Raw genomic sequence first — 18,613 nt, 5'->3', positions numbered from 1 at the left:
CGAAGCATGCCCTACACCCTGCCTCCTCGAGCGCAGGGGAGGGGATGCAGGTTTGGCCCTATTATGCGCTGCCAAGCATCAAACTACTCCCAGCATTCCTTTCCATTCAACCCTAAACTGCATGGGCTGCTGTTCTGAACTGTGTGTGTGTGGGATCCTGCACAAATGGAGCTTTACCTTACACAAGATTCTTCTGGCTCCTATCCCACTGCAGCCCCCCCCATCAAACTCCCTGGTTAGGACAGCTGGGGGACCTGCCTTCTCACACAACCCACTGGATATAATAGCAGTCTTTTAAAAAGGGACATAGCACCTGGGAAATTACAGGGTCATTAGCTCAATATGTTTTGGTTAAAAACAGAATAAACCCAGTGGGTACTGAAGCAGAACCAGCATGGCTTCTGCAAGGCCAAGTCCTGTCTCACTAATCTTTTGGAACTGCATGTGGCAACAAGCGTGTGGATAGGGTTATCGACTAGTCACTTGTGTACTTTGCAGACCAGGGGCACAGAACCTCTTTTGGTAGCCTGAGGACCACATACCGGGGGGGGGGGGAAGAGCAACCAATCCAATTCTTGTACAAGAAGCTGCACACTCACACCCTGTTCTCCACCTAGGCAAAAGCACTCAAAGTGAGCGGGGGCATCGCCTGTGCACATTCCAGGAGGCCAGAGGAGAGAGGTTGCTAGTCAGACCTGCACCTGAAGACTCTACACTCCTTTCAAAAAGCTTTGGACAAAGTATCTCGCTGGCTTGAGTGTTAAATACCACCAGTTGCACCCCATATCTTTGGAGGACCCAGCTGAACTGATTATTCCTGATTTGTAATACAATTGTTGCCATGCAGCTCCAGCCTGACTCTTGAAAGTTTTAGCTTTAAGAGCTTTTTGGAAATCCAGGCATATGATGTTCCCCTCTAGCAATTTGCAGAGGAACAAGAGAGAAGCCCTGCTGGATATTCCACAGCAAACTTGTGAGGCATAGTTTCAGGATTCGACATCTTTCTCTCTTTGTTTTTAAGTGTTACAAGAGGCCTGCATCCAATTCAGAAAGGTTATTTTTAATGATACAGTAAAGCGTTTTGTTGAATTATCCAGTATTCCAAACCTTTGCACTCAGAAGAAACTAAGCACATTACAAACCTCAATTCTAGTCAATACGTTTAGACTGAGTATTTCTTTTTGTAGTAGCACAACAAAGTCCAAAGGGTGCAGGAAGCAGAAAAAGAAGGCAACAAGGTGACTGCCCACCGCAGCCATTGGGCAGATAATGTCACAGGTTTCCTTCTGCATGAGGAATGTGAGGACATGAATGAAGCCACCATAGGCAGGCAGGCAAGACAACCGACTGGCATATTAATATCCACACAGAAAGCACAGGACAACTGACGTCCACTCATGCTTCCTGCTTTCAGGCTAAGCAAAGAAGCAACAGCCGGGCTTGTTCTTCCCACGCCAAAGCTGCTTCCAGCTGCTGGTGCTGTTGGCTATCAAGCGTCACTTGGATTCCCTTAAGAGCCCTGTGAAGTCAGCCAGGAGCTTCTGCCTCACTTTCTCTTGTATCTGCACAAGAACAAGGAAGGAGCACATCAGTTTTCCATTTGGGGGGGTGGGGGAGGGAGACAGGCAGGCAACAGGAGCTTCACCAATGGGAAGGACTGGAGAACAAGCCTCACCTGGACCTGGATTTGAAATTCCCTCCCTTCCTCCGAGGGGTGAGACCCAGGCGCTTTCGGTCTTCGAATGAAGGCCTGCAGAACAGAATTGTCAGAATCATGGCCAGGCAGAGCCTCCGTTTCCAAGAGTGTAATCTTACATAAGCCTGTGATTTCCAGACAGGGCCAAATCTGGCCTGCCTGGCTTTCCCCTAGACCACACTCCTCTGCCCCACACCAGGCATGTGTGATGCTGAGTGTGGGGCACATATTGCCATGCCTACAAAGGACCTTTCAACAGCTTAAAGTGAGCTTCTGATAGTTCCTTGGCCAGAGCACAGTACGCTCCCCCGCTTCATCAGCTGATGGGTAGGGGAAGCGTGTCTTGTGGTCTGCACTGGAACAACAGCTAAAAGGGAGGGACAAAGCCTTGTCTCAGCAACAGCGTTGATGCAAACCGCCTGGTGGTGCTGGAGCAAGTGCCCAACAACCAGCTAACTCTCAGGTGCCTGGGAAGCTCTCTGCAAGAGATTTTGTCAACCCACACATCAGTCACCTGACGTCATAATGTTGTCCGGCCCACCAGTCAAATTAGCCGAAAAGGTTCCCTCCTGCCCCGGTCTAGGAGCCTCTTCCAGGTAGGGAAAGGCTCCTGCACTGGCCAGCCAGGCTTCCTCCACAGGCCTAGCACAGCAGCCTGGAGGCCATTCCTACCCTTGGGAGGAGGCTCACCAGGAGCAGGAAGGGAGCACAAGACCCCTCTGCTCTCTCTCCCCCCTCCCCAATATTCACCCGGCACGATACTCCTTCAATGCCTTCCGGCTGGTGTTCGTGAGCTCCTCGTCAAACACTGATGATTTCTTCTTGCGTTGCTGCTTGAGCCCTTTAAGAACATAACAGCTAGGTTGAAACCCAGGACTGTGGTGCCCACTGCACCACCACTGGAGAAGGAAACCTGCCCTTCCACAAGGCCCTCTGCACCCCAAACATTCACTTGTGCAGGCCCAGTGCTGCTCTCCCCACCCTGAGAAAAGGAGAGTCCTTTCCTACCTCCCAGGGCTGCTGCCGACGGAGCATCGTCTTCAGGCATGGCCCTGGCCCGCTTCACTCGGCGATTCCTCTTGGCCAGGCGCTCAGCGTACATCTGGGCCTTCAGGATCTCAAACTGTGACCGCTCCTCAGGCTGCAGAGATAGCACAGCCAAGGCTAGCAGTGCCCCCTCCCCGCCACTCACCCCCATGTTCGGCAGGGCCAGCACCCCAACTCTCAGCCTCCCTGCCCATCCAGCGATTGCTCACCGTCAGCTGGGCCTTCTTCTGAGACGCCTTCATAAACTTCTTCCTCTTCTTCTTGCCCCGCAGCGCCAAGTCAAACTCCTGAAGGGCCTTTGCAACTTGGGGGAAGAAACCAGGAAGGAGGTGGTGAGGGACAAACAAAGAAGTCTTGGAGAGGGTGAGGGGCCCTTCAAGGGCCAGGGCTGCTGCTGCCACCTCCCCCTCCATCCCCCTGTCAGGCCAGGCCCAGGTCCTTACGCTTCTCCTTCTTCCTCTCCTCCTGACTCTGGAACCAGCTGCGGGGGGCGCCCTCCACTCCTTCCTGAGCTCCGCCTTCCAGTTTCCGCTTGGCAGTGTTGATCTAGCAAGAGAGCAAGAGCAAGGCGGTGCTGGACGGAGCGTACCAAGGGCCACAGCTCCAAAGCTCCAGCTTTCTCACTGAGCCAAACAGGCGCTCTCCTTCACACTTCCTTCTGGGAGACAGGACAAGGGAGTAAAGATGAAGAAATAGGCCGGGGAGGAGACGTCTCGGGCCAGGATCTCTTCTCAATCGTCTCCGAGTGCAAGACACGGAATAATGGGCTCAAGTTACAGGAAGCCAGATTTCAGGTAAACATCAGGGAAAAACTTCCTAACTATTAGAGGGATATGACAATGGAACCCATGACCTAGGGAGGTGGTGGGCTCTCCAACGCTGGAGGCCTTCAAGAGGCAGCCGGACAGCCACCTGTCTGGGATGCTTTAACTTGGATTCCTGCACTGAGCAGAGGGTTGGACTAGATGGCCTTATAGGCCCCCTCCAACTCTACTATTCTATGATTCTGTCAAACCCTCATCCTCCAGAGGAGCAGCACAATCCACAGGGAAAGTTGCCACAAAGCTAGCCGACTAAAGGGGAATCCTGTTGAGTCAAAGCAGGTGGCAATTCAAACCAAGTCGCTCTGCAGGAACGAACTTGCTCAGTCCCTCTACTTCAACATTTTAAGGGGTTAAAGAAGCCAGGGCCTGCACTAAGGGGTGGCCAAGTCAGAGAGGGGTGCCTGAGGGGACCCTCTCTAGGGTGGGTCGTGCTCCCATTCTGCGATCCGCAGCAGCGCTGGCTCCCGACCCTGCCACAGAGAGAGAATTCCCAGGCACTCCCCCCCCCATACAGTCAGTGTGGGCTTCAAGTCTGCCTGCACATCCCATCTATCTCTCCCATCCGTGAATGGCATATGCGCATGCCTGCCATTAGCCAAGATGACAGTGGAGGCTTCCCTAAAGGGCTGATGGCCCCACTGCCATCTTAGTTGATGGCAGGCATGCACGCATAGCGTGCACGTCATTTGCAGGAATTATAAAGGTAGGCGGGATGGGTTTATTAGCCTCATGCCACCTGTATGGAGGGAGTGGACCATGGTGCCGTAGGTCCAGGGCAGGCTGATGCCCAAGCATGCCTGGTACTAGCTCTGAAAGTAGCCCATGAACGGCTCCTAAGCATTGCCCAAAGACATGTGCCACTTAGCTAAAAGCGCCCAACTTGCTCCTCCCCTTCCCTCCGCCGCCTGGCCTGCTCTCATCCACAGCCACTTCCCCGTCGTCTCATTATCTCAGCACCCTGCCGCCGCCTCCTCCTCCTCACCTGTGCCTCCGAGTGCTGCAACTCCCGTTCCTCTCGCTCCAGGCGCAGCACTGCATACACATCTGGCTCCAGCTTCTCAATCTTCTCCCGGAAACGCAGGATCACATCTGGGGGAGGGAGCCAACGAAGGGCAGCCACTGAGCCTCCCTGCACCACAGCAACCATCTGCCTCAGGTAGCAAATGGGCCTCACTTTCCACACCCCACACCCCTTTTCTGTTACCCTGGGGAAGGACTCTGGCCTTGACTGGTGCTTTGGCAGCTTTGACAATCTCCTTCAGCATCTTGCGCTCTTCCTCACCCACCAGAGATACGGAGCGGCCAGCACGTCCGGCCCGAGCTGTGCGCCCCACACGGTGCACATAATGCTTGGTCGTGTTGGGCATTGTGAAATTGATCACCTGTGAGCAGAGGCAAGAAAGAAAGCTGAGAGGCGGGGACCAAGCAGTGGTCAATGGAGAGGAAAAAAACTGCCAACTGACCGTTTTGACACCTTCAATATCAAGTCCTCGTGCTGCAACATCTGTGGCCACCAACACGTCGATCTGCTCGTCCTTAAAGCGCCTACAACAGCAGGCAGGCAACGCGTCAGATGTGGCCACTCTCCTCCCCCTCCCTGCTGACTATCCTGCCCTGCCCACGGCCCCAGCCTACCGGAGCGCCTCTAGGCGCTGTGCCTGCGAAAGGTCACCATGCAGCTCGCCGACACGGAGGCCCATCAGGCCCAAAAGGATGTGCAAACGGTGAGCCTGCTTTTTGGTCTGGGTGAAAAGCATCACATGATCTGGGAATGTCCGAGTCAGCAGGGCTGGAAAGGAAAGGGATAGTGGTCAGTGATGATGTGGACCCCAGCCTGGAAGCTACCACTGAGGGCCACTGGACCCCCACCCAACTCCCACCTGCCACAATTGCCTCCCTGTCTCCCTCCCGGCTGGGCCGGATGCGGACAAATTCCTGGCGCAGAAACGGAGCCACATCCGTGTTGCTGTTCACAAAGACCCGGACGGGGTTCTTCAGGGAAACAGAAGCCAAGTCCTTCACCTGCCAAAGAGGAAGAAGCTTCATTAGCCCGGCCATGGAGGTCCCCCTACCTGCCCTTGCCCCCAAACAGGAGCAGGACACAACTTTCCAATACAGTGCAGCCTGGGAGGGTCTCCATCACAGAAATTACACCCCACATCATGCTCAAGAGCCCCCCCAAGACTACCATCCCCACTTTTCCCTGCCCACCAAACCCACTGCCCTGCCACAACTAAGCCTGCCCCTCTTGGCCTCCCTTGGCACCTCGTCTGTCATGGTGGCAGAAAAGAGCATCGTCTGGCGATGTCGGGCACACAGCCGAATGATCTCCTTCATCTGCTCCTCAAAGTACTCATCCAGCATCCTGGGGGTTGGGAGAGAGGCAGCATGTGAGCAGGCAGGCGGCGGGGGGAGAGCACCTCACCCAGGCACAAAGACCACGCAGAACTGTCCTGGGATGGAGGAACTCTCCATAGCAGAGGATGCAACACTTGTGCCTTTTTTTTTTTTTTAAAGGCAAGTAAGATGAGACTTGGCAGAATCGCATAAAATTATGTATGAGATGGAGAAAGTGCAGACAGAAAAGCCTTCCTCCCTCTCTCATAACTCTAAAACTCACAGACATCCAACGAAGCTATATGTTGGAAGATTCAGGCCAGACAAAAGAAAGTCCTTCTTCACGCAACACATAGTTAAACTGTGGAACTCGCTCCCACAAGAAGCAGCGATGGCCACCAACTTGAATGATTTTAAAAGAGGGTTAGACAAACTGATGGAAGGCTAACCCTAGCTGTGATGGAAGCTGTCAGAGGCAGCAGTGGGCTTCTGCATAGCAGCTGCTGGGAATCCCATGCAGGGAGTTTCTCTCAATGGGCATCTGGTTGACCACTTTGAGAACAGGACACTGGACTAGATGGGCCCCCTTTGGCCTGACCCAGCAGCCAGGCTCTGTTTATGTTCTGCTGACATCTCCCACCCCTGGAACATGCCAAGTGGCTCCCCTCACCGGTCAGCTTCGTCAAGGATGAGAACCTCAATGCTGCTCAGGTGGAAGGACGGACAGTTGTGCAGGTGGTCAATGAGGCGGCCTGGAGTGGCAATTAGAACATCGGGGCCCGAGCGAAGTGCTGCCTCCTGGGTCTTCAGGTCCAGGCCCCCTGCAATGGCACAAACCAGTGGGGAGGCATCAGTACCCAGAATGCATTGCAGCTGCTCTTGCTAGGCAGGACTGATGTAAAACAGCTAGACAACAGAGGGGGCCGGATGGCAGCCTTCCCCATCCCAGACTACGGAGCCTGGGGAAACCTCACCGTCCAGCTCACTCACCCACTGCCAAGCAAGCTGTGATGGTGGTGAACTGTGACAGATGCTTGGTGACAGAGTGCACCTGAATGCCCAGCTCCCGGGTTGGCACCAGAACCAGCACACGAGTCACTGGGGCTTGGCGTGGTTTGTAGATCAAGCGTTCCAGGACAGGTAGGATGAAGGCTGCTGTCTTCCCTGGAAGGCAAACACCACGAAAAATATCAACATTGAGCCCCAGGCAGGCATCCAGCTCCCAAGCCTTTCACCACCTCGCATGTGGTGCTTACCTGTCCCTGTGGCTGCACAAGCACAGATATCCTTCCCCAGGAGCCCCACAGGGATGCAGGCCTTCTGGATGGGAGTCGGCTGCTTGAATCCTAGGGTGGTTATTGCCTGTAAATCACAGCAGTCAGGAAGAAGCCAGCATGAACTAGTGCAGGTCTCTGCCTTAAACTATCCTACTATTTAACTTGGATTTCTGATCAAAATGCTGCTCTCTGACCTCTCAGTGGGAAGTAGGAACCATCACTAACACAACAGCAGCACAAGACAATTTAGTTATTTGCAAGACCCTGATGTGGTGAAAAGCAGAGTATACGTTTTAAAAACAACATAAAATAAAAGACTGGGTCTCCAAACTGAAGATTTACAAAGTTTTCTAAAAGACTTTCACAGGATTTAATCATTACTAATGCTGTATTTTTTCTTAAATTATGAAGCATCAACTAACCACTTGCAATGGAGGAGAGCTCAACAATCCCTAGACTTTTCTATCTGCCCAGGGTGTAGGAAGTGTCATAAACTGTATGGTCCTTTCATGTGCAGCAATCCCATTATTTGATCATTTCATGGTGGATAGTTTGGAAAGTAACCATTTCCCACTTAGACTTCTTTTCTGTTGCCCAGTTAAGACTGAGGCCACCTTCATGAAAGTAAGACTGACTGTCTCACCAGAGGCTCTGGGCATGTTTGTCGGTCTGGTAGTGCCTAAGGATGAGACACTGATCTAAGGATTACATTTTATCATCCCATGGCAATATTTTAGACAACTTTGTTGACATCCTAAAGAACTTTAAAGCCAGTCTTTCTGCAGTCTAATCCTTCCCAGACAGTAAAATATTTTAATGGTAACTGGTTTGATTCTGAATATAGGAAAGCTAAGCACTCTCTACAAAAATAATCAAAATTTTTAGAAGAGGAAAATTATCCATTAGCAAAGAACTAATTGTACAATGCAAGCATTGTAAGAACTTAAAAATAAGTAAGAACTTCCTCTTTTACCTTTGGGTAGAATCATATAATAGTAGACTTGGAAGGGTCCTATAAGGTCATCGAATCTAACCCCCCGCTCAATGCAGGAATCCAACTTAAAGCATACCAGACAGGTGGCTGTCCAGCTGCCTCTTGAATGCCTCCAGTGTCAGAGAGCCCACCACCTCCCTAGGCCATTGGTTTCATTGTCGTACCACTCTAATAGGAAGTTTTTCCTGATGTTCAGTCGAAATCTGGCTTCCTGTAACTTGAGCCCATTATTCTGTGTCCTGCACTAGGGATGACTGAGAAGAGATCCTGGTCCTCCTCTGTGTGACAACCTTTCAAATACTTCAGGAGTGCTAGTGGACAGTTAGATCATTTGGTAATGGAGAAAAATTCAGCTGGAACGTGGAGCATGGCATGATGTGTAGAATGAGGGGAAATGCAGATATCAAGGGAAAGAGCATTTCTAGTGTACATTTTGTTATTCTTACAGTGGTTTGGTGATAAGGTGCCTTCCAGAAACTTTCCCCAATATTAACTATACACCTTTATGGCCACCGGTTTCAGAGGATGAAGTTGGAAAGCTTATCCAGAATCTTGCCAATAATAAGGCTCAATTGAGGACATGGTGGCTGGTGGGCCCCAGGTACTTGCAAAGTTTATTTTTATTCAGTGATTCTGGTAAGATTCTATCTGGATGGGAATCAAGTATCATACTACCTATTCCTAAAAAGGGCTCTAACAGTATAGTCCATTGAATTATCAAATTTATAAGTCTATTTGAATGTGGTACCTAAAATTTACACCCATTACCTACTGCTAAAATTCGAGACAAACAAACGAGCAGGATATTATAACAGAAGAACAAGCTGGATTGCTGACAATAGATGATGGCTTTGATTGCTAACTATGCATCTAAAAAGGGCCAACACAACAACTTTTTTTTAGCATTTATAGATCTACCCTCAGCTTTTGATTTGGTAGACAAGAGTTTGGTTTAAGCTGTCCAATACAACCATTGATACACAAGAGAGAGATTTTAATTTTAAATTCTGATTCTTAAACTCACTGTTAGACTGGGGTTAAAAGGCCATCTTACTAACGATGTTTAACAAATAAATTTGACTGACTGAATACTTTCTTCTACATTCCATCCTCTGACGACACCCAGCTACAGGAGCCTTGAGCACCATAATACTTTGACAAGTGCACAAATCTTAATTCTGCTCCCAAACTGTGACTTTGTTTATTCTGATGTACAGTATTTCCAAAGAACAGATAAGCACTTCTACAGACTGGCCCAGTGTCGGCTGGGATTTGCCCATTGAGGAGAGATTAGGCAACCATCCTCACCACCTCCTTCTGGAAGGAATCAGTAACTGGATACCTTCAGCAAGGGCCGGGAGAGGTTCATATCTTGGAATGACAGACTGTCATCATACTGTGAAGCATCTTCTTCAAAGAACTGCTTGACTTCCTACAAAGCAAGGTGATAAAGAAGGAACCTGGAACACAGATCCGCTGTGCTAGAGAAGGAGTAATGTTTCTGCAAGGATTCTTTCCCGCTCCTGGTGCAGATGGGCTGCAGTGGGGACAATGCTGGCCACCATGACACGCACCACCAAATGGCTCACCTCCTCTCCACTATGTTTCCATCGCTGCTTCACCTTGAGCGTATCTACAGAAAAAAAGACCCAAGAGGATGATCAGATCTTTAGGTCACAAGATCCTGCAAGAGTATCCACAGGCAATTCTATTTACATTCCACAAATGGGATAAAAAAAGGCCTGTGACACCTTAAACAGCAACACTTGCTGCATCATGGGATTTTGTGGACTATGCTCCATTTCATTAGATGCATAAACTAGCATCCTACGTTTACACCAGTGTGGTAGTGGTTAAGGTGTTCGACTACAACCTGGGAGACCAGGGTTCGAATCCCCAGACAGCCATGAAGCTCACTGGGTGACCTTGGGCCATTCGCTGCCTCTCAGCCTCAGAGGGAGGCAATGGTAAGCCCTCTCTGAATACTGCTTGCCATGAACACCCTATTCATAGGGTCGCTATAAGTTGGAATTGACTTGAAGGCAGTCCATACATATACATAAGTTTACACTGCACAGGAGAGGAAATGGCAAGAAATGGAACAACAAGCCATGAAACGCAAAACGTAGCACAACGTAAGAACAGCCAAAGGCCTTCTAGGCCAGTCCCATTTCCTACAGTAGCCAGTTGCCCCGGGAAGCCCACAAGCTGGCAGACATGAGCCAATAGCTCTCTTCCTGCTCCCATTCCCGATGACTGGCGTTCGGAGACCTGCTCCCTCTCATCCTGGAGATTATACACAGCAGGGGTGGGCAGACTTCAAGCTTGTGGGATCTTCTTTTTCACTAGAACCCCGAGGACCACCAGCCAGAGCCAGGCACAAAATAGTGGCTCAGCAGAATTAAGGTGCTTCTATGCACAGGCATTTCTGATCCACACCAAAACCAAGCTCAAACGTCTCCAAACCTACTCCCTGTTTCTCACCCCAGCATTCTTTTTTTGTTGGGGTGGTGGTGGTTGTCATTGCTATTGTTAGATAATTGAGAGTCAGAAACCCTTGCTTTATTACCAATCACCAAGAGATCTATCAGTAGATCCCAATCTACCTTCTGTCTATCCCATGCAGCAATCATCACTAATAGCCAATCTTAATGCATCTATCTAATCCTCTTTTAAATCAGACCAAGTTAATGGCTGCCACCATCACCGCTCATCGTGTGGTAGCAAATGCCGCAGTATAGCTTCTGCGCTGCAGGAAGGAACACCTCCCTTCTCTCTCTCCTGAACCGCTACTCAACTTTATTGGGCAATCCTGTACTCTAGCATTCTATCTGTATCCACTTCTCCACACTATGCAAAAATTTATAAACCTCTCTCATGTCTCCCCACTTCCCCCCAGCTTCTTGTGATTTTCCAAAACCAGGGTTGGGGAGCTTTTTCTGGTCCAAGGGCCGCATTTCCTCTCTGCCAATCCTGTGGGGCTGCATGAGAGCAGTAGATATGATGGAGATGAAAGCGGCCATGGTCACCTCCCACACACAGACCATGCGCTGTTCATGCAGCCCATGTTATACACACACGCATGCAATCAAACACAATGACCTTTCCTTAACCCCAGGATTAAGCTTGGAAAAAACACTTTAGCCTTTCCCTCCCAAGTCTAATTGCCTGAGCAGGCATGATTTTCCTGGAGACCGCAGAGGGGGTGGGGAGGATGAACCTTCCCTAACTGCATTCCGCAGAAGGATTCCCTTCCCCCACATCAATTAGACTTGGGGTGGAAATCTTTCTAGCTGTTTTTTCACACCTGTGCAAGGGTGGGTGTTGCAGCACATGGGGAGGTTAGCAGGAAGCATGAAGAGGGGATGCCGCACACCAGACGGGGGTCCCCCACAGGTCCCACCTGGCCCATGGGCTGGCACTTCTATCACCCCTGTTGTGAAGCAAAACGACAACAACAAAGGAACACCCTTGCAATCTTTCCTCAGAGGCAAGTTGTTCCAGTCCCAAACATTCAGACTGCTCTTTTCTATATCTCCTCCATTAGTTTGTTTCTGCAGAAAAAATGCATAGCTATTTCAATGGAATGTCCCCACAGGCAGAGATGCCTTCAATTCAGATACCAGCACCTCCTATTGAACCCTCTATGCAACTCCTCACAAAATGTGTGCCAACTGCCCCACCTGAAGGCCCTGCAGATGTGCTCTTGTTGTCTTCCTTGCCAGTATCTGAGCAGCACACCCATCAGCATAATTACCAGCTTTTGTGAAAATGCTCTCATCTGCAGAGGAGTACTCGGACTCCAGATCTTCCTCCTCCTCCTCTCCTCTGGTGTTTGCCTTGCCCACATTCTCATCTGCAGCCTCTCCAGTACGCCTCTTTGCTGGTCCTCGCTCTGTCTCCTTCTCCTAGAAAAAACCCTTTAAGTGGGACATTTTTTTTCTGCCCAGACTCCTGTAAGATTCCTGGATCAACGCTACAACCACAGACCCAGGGCAGAAAAACCGCTTGATGCAATGACACTGTGAGTACCTCGAGCACAAAGCACAACTCCCCATGGTGCTCCCCATGCTTTCATGGTCCCCACATCTGGGGCCTGATCCTACATTAAACAAGAAAACCTTCCAGGTTCCTTCCAACTGTATGTTTCTACGACTGGCCACCTGCCACCAACCTCTAGGGGCTGAAGGGAGAGAGAGCAGGAACTTCCCCAGAGCACCTTGCCCTTACTCGCAAAGCCTTCCATGCCCCCCATATCTCTCTGCCCTTATGTTGCTTTATGTTTCTACCTACAATCTTTGTTTCTCAAGCTCCACCACTGAAGGTCTCCCGTTTCCCCCCAAAAGAGGCACTGTCTTTCCACCCTTGCTGTTCTGTGTGCTTAAGGCTGCCTCCCAGAACTTCTGTGTGATGTCTTACTTCCTTCAAATCTCTCCTCAGAGCCCACCTTTTCCATGAAGCTGTGGGCATAAATCTCTAGTTCCCATGCTCCACCATACCTTGGCCCGCAAGACAGCCTGAGCATGTAGAAACAGCACATTATGCATTAGTTTCCTGTTTACTACTGTCTTCTCTGTTGAACTTTAATCTCCCTGGGGTAAAGACCAGTCCTCTTTTCCTCTATAAAGTACCACACATATTGGAAGTGCTATATAAATGCCTCCCTGCTGTCTCCTGCCGCCCCACAACTCCATTCCATGTAAAGAAACAGCCCACAAGAACTACTGCATCTAGGAGTTGTATCCATTGAAAGCATTGCATGTGCAGAACAACTTCCATGAGTGCAACAGCACTTCTCCTACCGCTCCTTTCCCTATCTCCAAATTTGCTCCAAAGGCTTAGGGTAACCCCCACAACAGATATGGAAAAGAGAGGAAGTTCTGTTGCACTCAGAGAAGTCAGTTTGTACTCACAGAAATCATCCTCCACATGCAGCAATTCAGCCAGATAGAACCGCAAGTCCTCCTGTTTCTGAAGATACAAAAAAAAAAAGGGCGCCACACAGGTGCAAGAGTCCAAAAGACCACACGCAGGGAGATTTCTAACCTGAGTTTTCCTTTTCCTTCTTACAGTTGCAATCTTCTCATCCAGACTAGTGGCAGATCTCTACACAGAGAAAACAAGACATAAGAATAGGAGAGAAAATCCACAGGTTAGGCGGCTCCACCAGGATGAAGTCATGGGAGTTCTGAGGTGATGAGCAACCTTCCCATCTTGATCTATGACCAGCAATGACTACAAAATGATGGGGAGAGTGTGTGCGTGATGGGGGAGAGAAATGATCCAGGAACCTTTGAGGGCGGTGTGAAGAAACTGTCCAGGTCAGGTTCCACAAGAGGTACAGAAGGGAAGAGGCTCACTGCAGGCTCATGCCAAAAGGCGGCAGCAGCAGCAGCTAGTAGCAGCGGGTACCCCGCCCCGCTTTTAGGCGCCTCCAGGAAGTTCGCAAGTTCTCCACGAGGAGAGCCAGCAGCTTATTCGGCTCGGAAAGCAACGGCCGACCCGCCTCTGCCGCGGGTCGAGAGCAGCGGCGGCGACTCCTCCAGCTCCGGCTTACCTTGCCCTTGACCTGGCCCAGCACCTCTGCCCACGTCCCGCTGCCCGGCCCCGCGGCCTCCTTCTCAGCGAACACAAACCCGGCAGCGAAGTCTCCGCCGCGGCCCCCGCGGCCCGGGGCAACAGCCAGCTCCTGCGAGGGAAGGAGAGGTGAGAGAGAAGGAGGGAGGGAGGCAGACCGTCCTGCCTGCCTGCCTGTCTCCCTGGCTGTCTGTCTGGCGGTCGCTTGTTCACCTCCGCCTCGGAGCCGGTCTCCTCTTCCTCCTCTTCGTCGTCGAGGCTCCGCTTTAGCCCTCCGTCGAGCTCCATCGCGGCCGCCCCACGCGCGCACGGAGACTGCGAGAGCTCCGGTGCCGAAGGTCCGCCGGCCTCTCCTTCCGGCCAGGAACGCGGGCGCAGAGAGCGGGTTCCTGCCGCGGGCGCAGCAGAGCCAGGCGGGAGGCCCTGCCCCCTGGGTGGAGCCGGCCCGCCCGGCTTCTCTCCCGCCTGCCCGCTTGGACGGCGCGAAAGAAGGAACGAGAGAGAGAGACGAGTGGGAGGAGACGGGGGCCGGGCGAGACAAGCAAGCGGGCCACTCGGGGGAGGGAGGAAGGCGGGCTGTTCTAGGAACTGGAAAGCAAAAGTGGCAGGGGCCGCCGCGCAAACGAAACTCGTCCGAGATCCGCAGCGAGAGGGAGACGCGGAGACGCCCGGACGGGACTGGACGTCGTCCTTCTCCTCCTCGCCTGACCTGAAGGCTCCATCCGAAAAAGCGGCGGCCGGTACTGGCAAAAGGGCCCGCCGGTGGGTCTGCAGTGGGTGCGCCCCTGCCTGCCATGGACGGGCGCGGGGGGCAGCAGCGAAGGGCGCAACGGCAGCCCCGCGGGGCCGGCGGCGGGCGAGGTGAGAGCGTCGCCGGGCAGTTACCCGGCAAGGCTGAAGAACCCGGCGCGGTGTGGGGCAAGGCGTCGGATCTCTGCCCAGGGAGGATCTCCCGAACCAGCCGGTGGTGGGCCGAGGCAGAAGGGGCGCGAAGAGAGACGGGGGCGGCGAGGGGTAGGTAGGGCAAGCGACGCTGTGAGGGAAAGGGGGAAGGCTGCGGGGGCCACTTTTGAAAGCCTGGGCGCTTCTCCCGTGGCTGGAGGAAGGCCGGCCCTGCCCTCGAGGGCCTCTCCAGAACCACTGCAGGCGCCAAGGCTCGGGCAAGAGAAGATGTCGAGGGAGGAGAGGGAGAAACCCTTTGTACTTCAGGAGAGGATTCGTCCGCCCGAACTGCATGCCGGACACAGCTTTGCGGTTCTGGCCCTTTCCCGCAGAAGGTTCCTGTTTCCTTACATTAGCCTCCCCCCCACACACATCTTTGGGGCATTTTGGTAGGGAGACTGTTGGGGGGCAGGGTGGGAGCTCCAGATTGCCTTCTCTCTGCACTAAGCCAGGGACTCTCATCAGTCCTCCTCCGTCTTCTTGGTTTTGCAGCTTATTCAGAGGAAAGAACTCACCAACAAGGCTCTGGCCATGGAAACGTGGGGCCCCGCCACCCTCCCACAGGCTGGTCCCAGCCAAGGGAGGAGAGGAGGGTAGGCTCTGGCAGGATCCTCCTCCAGGAGGATGGGCCAGAGCAGGGCCGGCCGACTCAGGCCAGACAGAGAAGGCAAGGGAGAGAGGCCCAAGGCCCAAGCGCTGGCTGCAGCAGAAGGCTCCCTTGGAGTCCTGGGCCAGGAGGCTCCCTGCACCACACACAGAATCGGGCCCAGAGGATTGGATTCGGGTTCCTGAAGGATCTCCTTCAGAAAGACCCATCAGAAGTGGCCATCACACTTGCTTCCTGTGCGGGGCTGAAGGAGGTGCTCTCTCAAACGGCCATGCAGCCACGCTTCCTCCAGCTGCTCTGCCAAGTCCTCTGCAAGGCCTGCTGCTCCAGGATCGACCGGCAGAGCATCCAGCAGCTCATGGATGCTGTGAAGGAGTCCAGCTTCCTCAAGATCTGCTTGCCCCAGTATGTGGCGGACATGCTGACTGAGGCCACGGCAGAGGTGCGGCACCAGTACCCAGAGCACCTCGGCAACATTGTGACGCTGGTCCAGGAGCTGGTCAGCATTTTCCCAGCCAGCTCCATACAAAAAGTGGCTGTGGTGATGTCTCTCCTGCCAGGCTCTGTAAATGCCCTGAGAGCGCTGGGGGTGGACTTTACGGAAGAGATGGACAAGAGGTTGGAGAAGGTCCAGGCTTTCATCAAGCACCTGCAGGAGAGGAGGCGAGAGGGTACCTTGAAGGTAGACAGCTGTACCCTTGTGCAGCCCCTGGTTCCCGGAGAGGAAGAGGACTATCGCTCCATGTCTGTCTATCCCACCTACAAGGAGGTCCACCATGGCGAGAAGCCTTTCCTACGCCCGAACATCATCTCCCAGCCCTACGAGAGCCCTGCTGTCTACCTGGACACCCACTTCCGGCTTCTGAGGGAGGACTTTGTCCGGCCGTTGAGGGAAGGTATCCTACAGCTCCTCCACAGCTTTGAGGACACAAACCTAAAGAAGAAAAGATTTGATGACATCCGGGTTTACTTTGATACCCGGATCCTGGTTCCCCTTTGCTCTAGGACTGGCATTGACTACAAAGTGCAGTTCAACCCCAAGCCCCTCAGTTTTGTCTGCTGGGAGAACTCCAAACGCCTCCTCTACGGCTCCTTGGTCTGCATGTCCAAAGACAACTTTGAGACCTTCCTCTTTGCCACTGTCTCACAGCGGGACACGCTGGACTTGCAGAAGGGCGTCATTCACCTTGCCTTCAGCAAGGACAGCCAGGCCCTGCTGGCTGAAGTGCAGCCCTCTGACTCCTTCCTCATGGTGGAGACGACGGCCTACTTCGAAGCCTACCGGCATGTGCTGCAAGGCCTGCAGGAGATGCAGGAGGAAGACGTCCCTTTTCAGAAATACATTGTCTGCTGTGAGGCAGATGTGAGGGAACCAGCTTACCTGGGAGAAGGTGGCGGCAGCATCTATGACCTCACATGTCTGATGAAAGCGCCGGATGCTGCTGCTGTCCCTCCTCCTCCTCCTCAGATGGAAGATGCCCCAGTAGCACCCAGAGGCCTGGGAGGGAGCTGGGTGGACATCCTTGACCCCTGCCAGTGGCCAGAAAAGGAAGCCTTGGGCCTAGACGAGTCTCAGCTGCAAGCCCTACAGCTCGCTTTCACCAAGGAGCTGGCCATCATCCAGGGGCCTCCTGGGACAGGTGAGTCAGTGTGCTCTGCATAGAGATGACATATTAAAAATAAAGTATACTCAGAGAATAATTACCAACTGAACTTAGTTTTTATATTGTTTTGTTACAAATTGAGCTACAGGCTGCTGAACTGTAAGGAACCAAGCAGCATCTCTTTAGTTTTGCCAGTCCGTGAGGAGCAGGCAAAAAGCAATAAATATATTTGTTTGTTTTTAATTACATTTATATCTCGCCCTTTCTCCTAAAGGAACCCAGGGCAGCAAGCGTACAAGCGATAAAACATCTAGAAACATATATATATATATGCATTCAGAACATTTTATCCTTTCCAGTCTTCCAGCATAAAGCAGATATAACTGCTCTCTTTTCCATAGTAAGAACCGAGAAAGGGGGGCATGCAGGGAACCAAGACACCGTGAAGACGGCGTGAAATTTAATCTGTCTCATTTTCGGAGCCATCACTATCACTTTCTGCTTCTTTGCGCTGCTCCCAGACGATTGAGGCCCAGTCAGGAAACAGATCCACCCACTATGCCAGCAAGAGGAAGCACAGAGGCACTTGCTTCTCTTGCATCAATGGCAGAGCCTCCTAGAGGCAGAAATGCATCTTGCTCTTGCATTGGAGAATTGTACTCTCAGCGTGCAACCGAGGACTTGATTTGGATTCCTGCATTGAGCAGGGGGTTAGACTTGATGGCCTTATAGGTCCCTTCCAACTCTACTATTCTATGATTCTATGACTTGCTTGTTCTGTGCACAAGAATTATAATGATCTATACTGTACATAGTCTTAATTAAAAGTCTTCCTGTTATGGCCTTGTGAGCTAAATTAGACGCATGAGTTGGTCACACACTCTCTTCTACTTGCTGGCCTGAAAAAAGATCTTGCGGCACGTTCCCCCAGGACGACTGAGGCTGAGGCATTGGGATCCATTGGGTGCTGGTTTGTAGGTGCTTCCTGCTCTGATGAGGCTTTTGCCATCTTTGACAGGGAAGACCTATGTTGGACTGAAGATTGTGGAAGCATTGCTGAGCAATAAATCAGTCCGGGGGAAGTCTCCCATCCTCATCGTCTGCTACACCAACCACGCCCTGGACCAGTTCCTAGAAGGTGGGGGCCTGCGCTTGCTACCTTCCCCTCTGCAGCATTGGAACCAGTGGGAGGCAGAGACTGCATGGCTGGGGGGCGCGTCGCTTCTTGGCTGTTCCCCGGGGAGTGGGGAGGATGGGGGACTCCTGGTCAGAGTCTGCACATTCCTGTTTGCACTTCCTCCCAAGGAATCTGCATGTTCCAGAAGGAGGAGATTGTGCGTGTTGGTGGGAGGAGCAACAGTGAGACCCTGAAGCGGTTCACGCTCCAGGAGCATCGGAGCAAACGCAGATTTTGGGAAAGCTTTCCCCGTCATCTCAACCGGGCCTACAGTGAAGTACGTGCAGGGAAGGACATAGGGGCCATGAGCCGGCTGTTTGGAGGGGATGCTTGTTCCGGAGGCCCAGGTTTGCTGTGCTTTTCCTCCTGAGCACAGGAAATAAGCGCTGGAGTGGCTGAGGGCCAGTGTGTCAGCCAGATGAGCACAATGCATGTACGGGGTGGGGGTGGGGTGGAGTCCCCATTTGGGGTGGGGTCCCCATTTGGGGTGGGGTCCCCATTTGGGGTGGGGTCCCCATTTGGGGTGGGATC

General features: G+C 52.3%; 2 protein-coding genes across 3 annotated transcripts in view; one reads left to right on the top strand and one right to left on the bottom strand.

Annotated features, from left to right (window-relative positions):
- Positions 1–2,442: 2,442 nt before the first annotated feature.
- DDX27 (DEAD-box helicase 27) lies at positions 2,443–14,548 on the bottom strand. Its single transcript, XM_061630135.1, has 21 exons — positions 14,542–14,548; positions 13,966–14,495; positions 13,733–13,864; positions 13,222–13,281; positions 11,933–12,083; positions 11,483–11,608; positions 9,765–9,808; positions 9,518–9,607; positions 7,161–7,266; positions 6,895–7,068; positions 6,575–6,725; positions 5,833–5,932; positions 5,448–5,589; positions 5,203–5,356; positions 5,031–5,112; positions 4,772–4,949; positions 4,550–4,656; positions 3,187–3,289; positions 2,953–3,047; positions 2,705–2,837; positions 2,443–2,537 (listed from the first exon to the last, which is right to left on the bottom strand). The coding sequence occupies exons 1-21, from the start codon at positions 14,546–14,548 to the stop codon at positions 2,443–2,445; spliced, it is 2,760 nt and encodes a 919-aa protein (XP_061486119.1).
- Positions 14,194–18,613, top strand: part of ZNFX1 (zinc finger NFX1-type containing 1) — a 24,076-nt gene continuing 19,656 nt past the window's right edge. The window contains exons 1-4 of one of the 2 annotated variants that reach the window (XM_061630669.1): positions 14,194–14,613; positions 15,187–16,941; positions 17,924–18,043; positions 18,211–18,359. In XM_061630669.1, the coding sequence (XP_061486653.1) occupies positions 14,547–14,613; positions 15,187–16,941; positions 17,924–18,043; positions 18,211–18,359 (2,091 nt within the window). In that variant the 5' untranslated portion in view covers positions 14,194–14,546. Of the gene's footprint in view, positions 14,767–15,186; positions 16,942–17,923; positions 18,044–18,210; positions 18,360–18,613 lie in introns of both variants that reach the window. The other variant, XM_061630668.1, reaches the window with a different exon arrangement.

This window comes from Rhineura floridana, chromosome 6, assembly GCF_030035675.1.
Source record: "Rhineura floridana isolate rRhiFlo1 chromosome 6, rRhiFlo1.hap2, whole genome shotgun sequence".
Taxonomy (NCBI): Eukaryota; Metazoa; Chordata; class Lepidosauria; order Squamata; family Rhineuridae; genus Rhineura; species Rhineura floridana.
The sequence above is the reverse complement of the archived record's forward strand: the minus strand, read 5'-3'. Positions and strand labels throughout refer to the sequence as shown.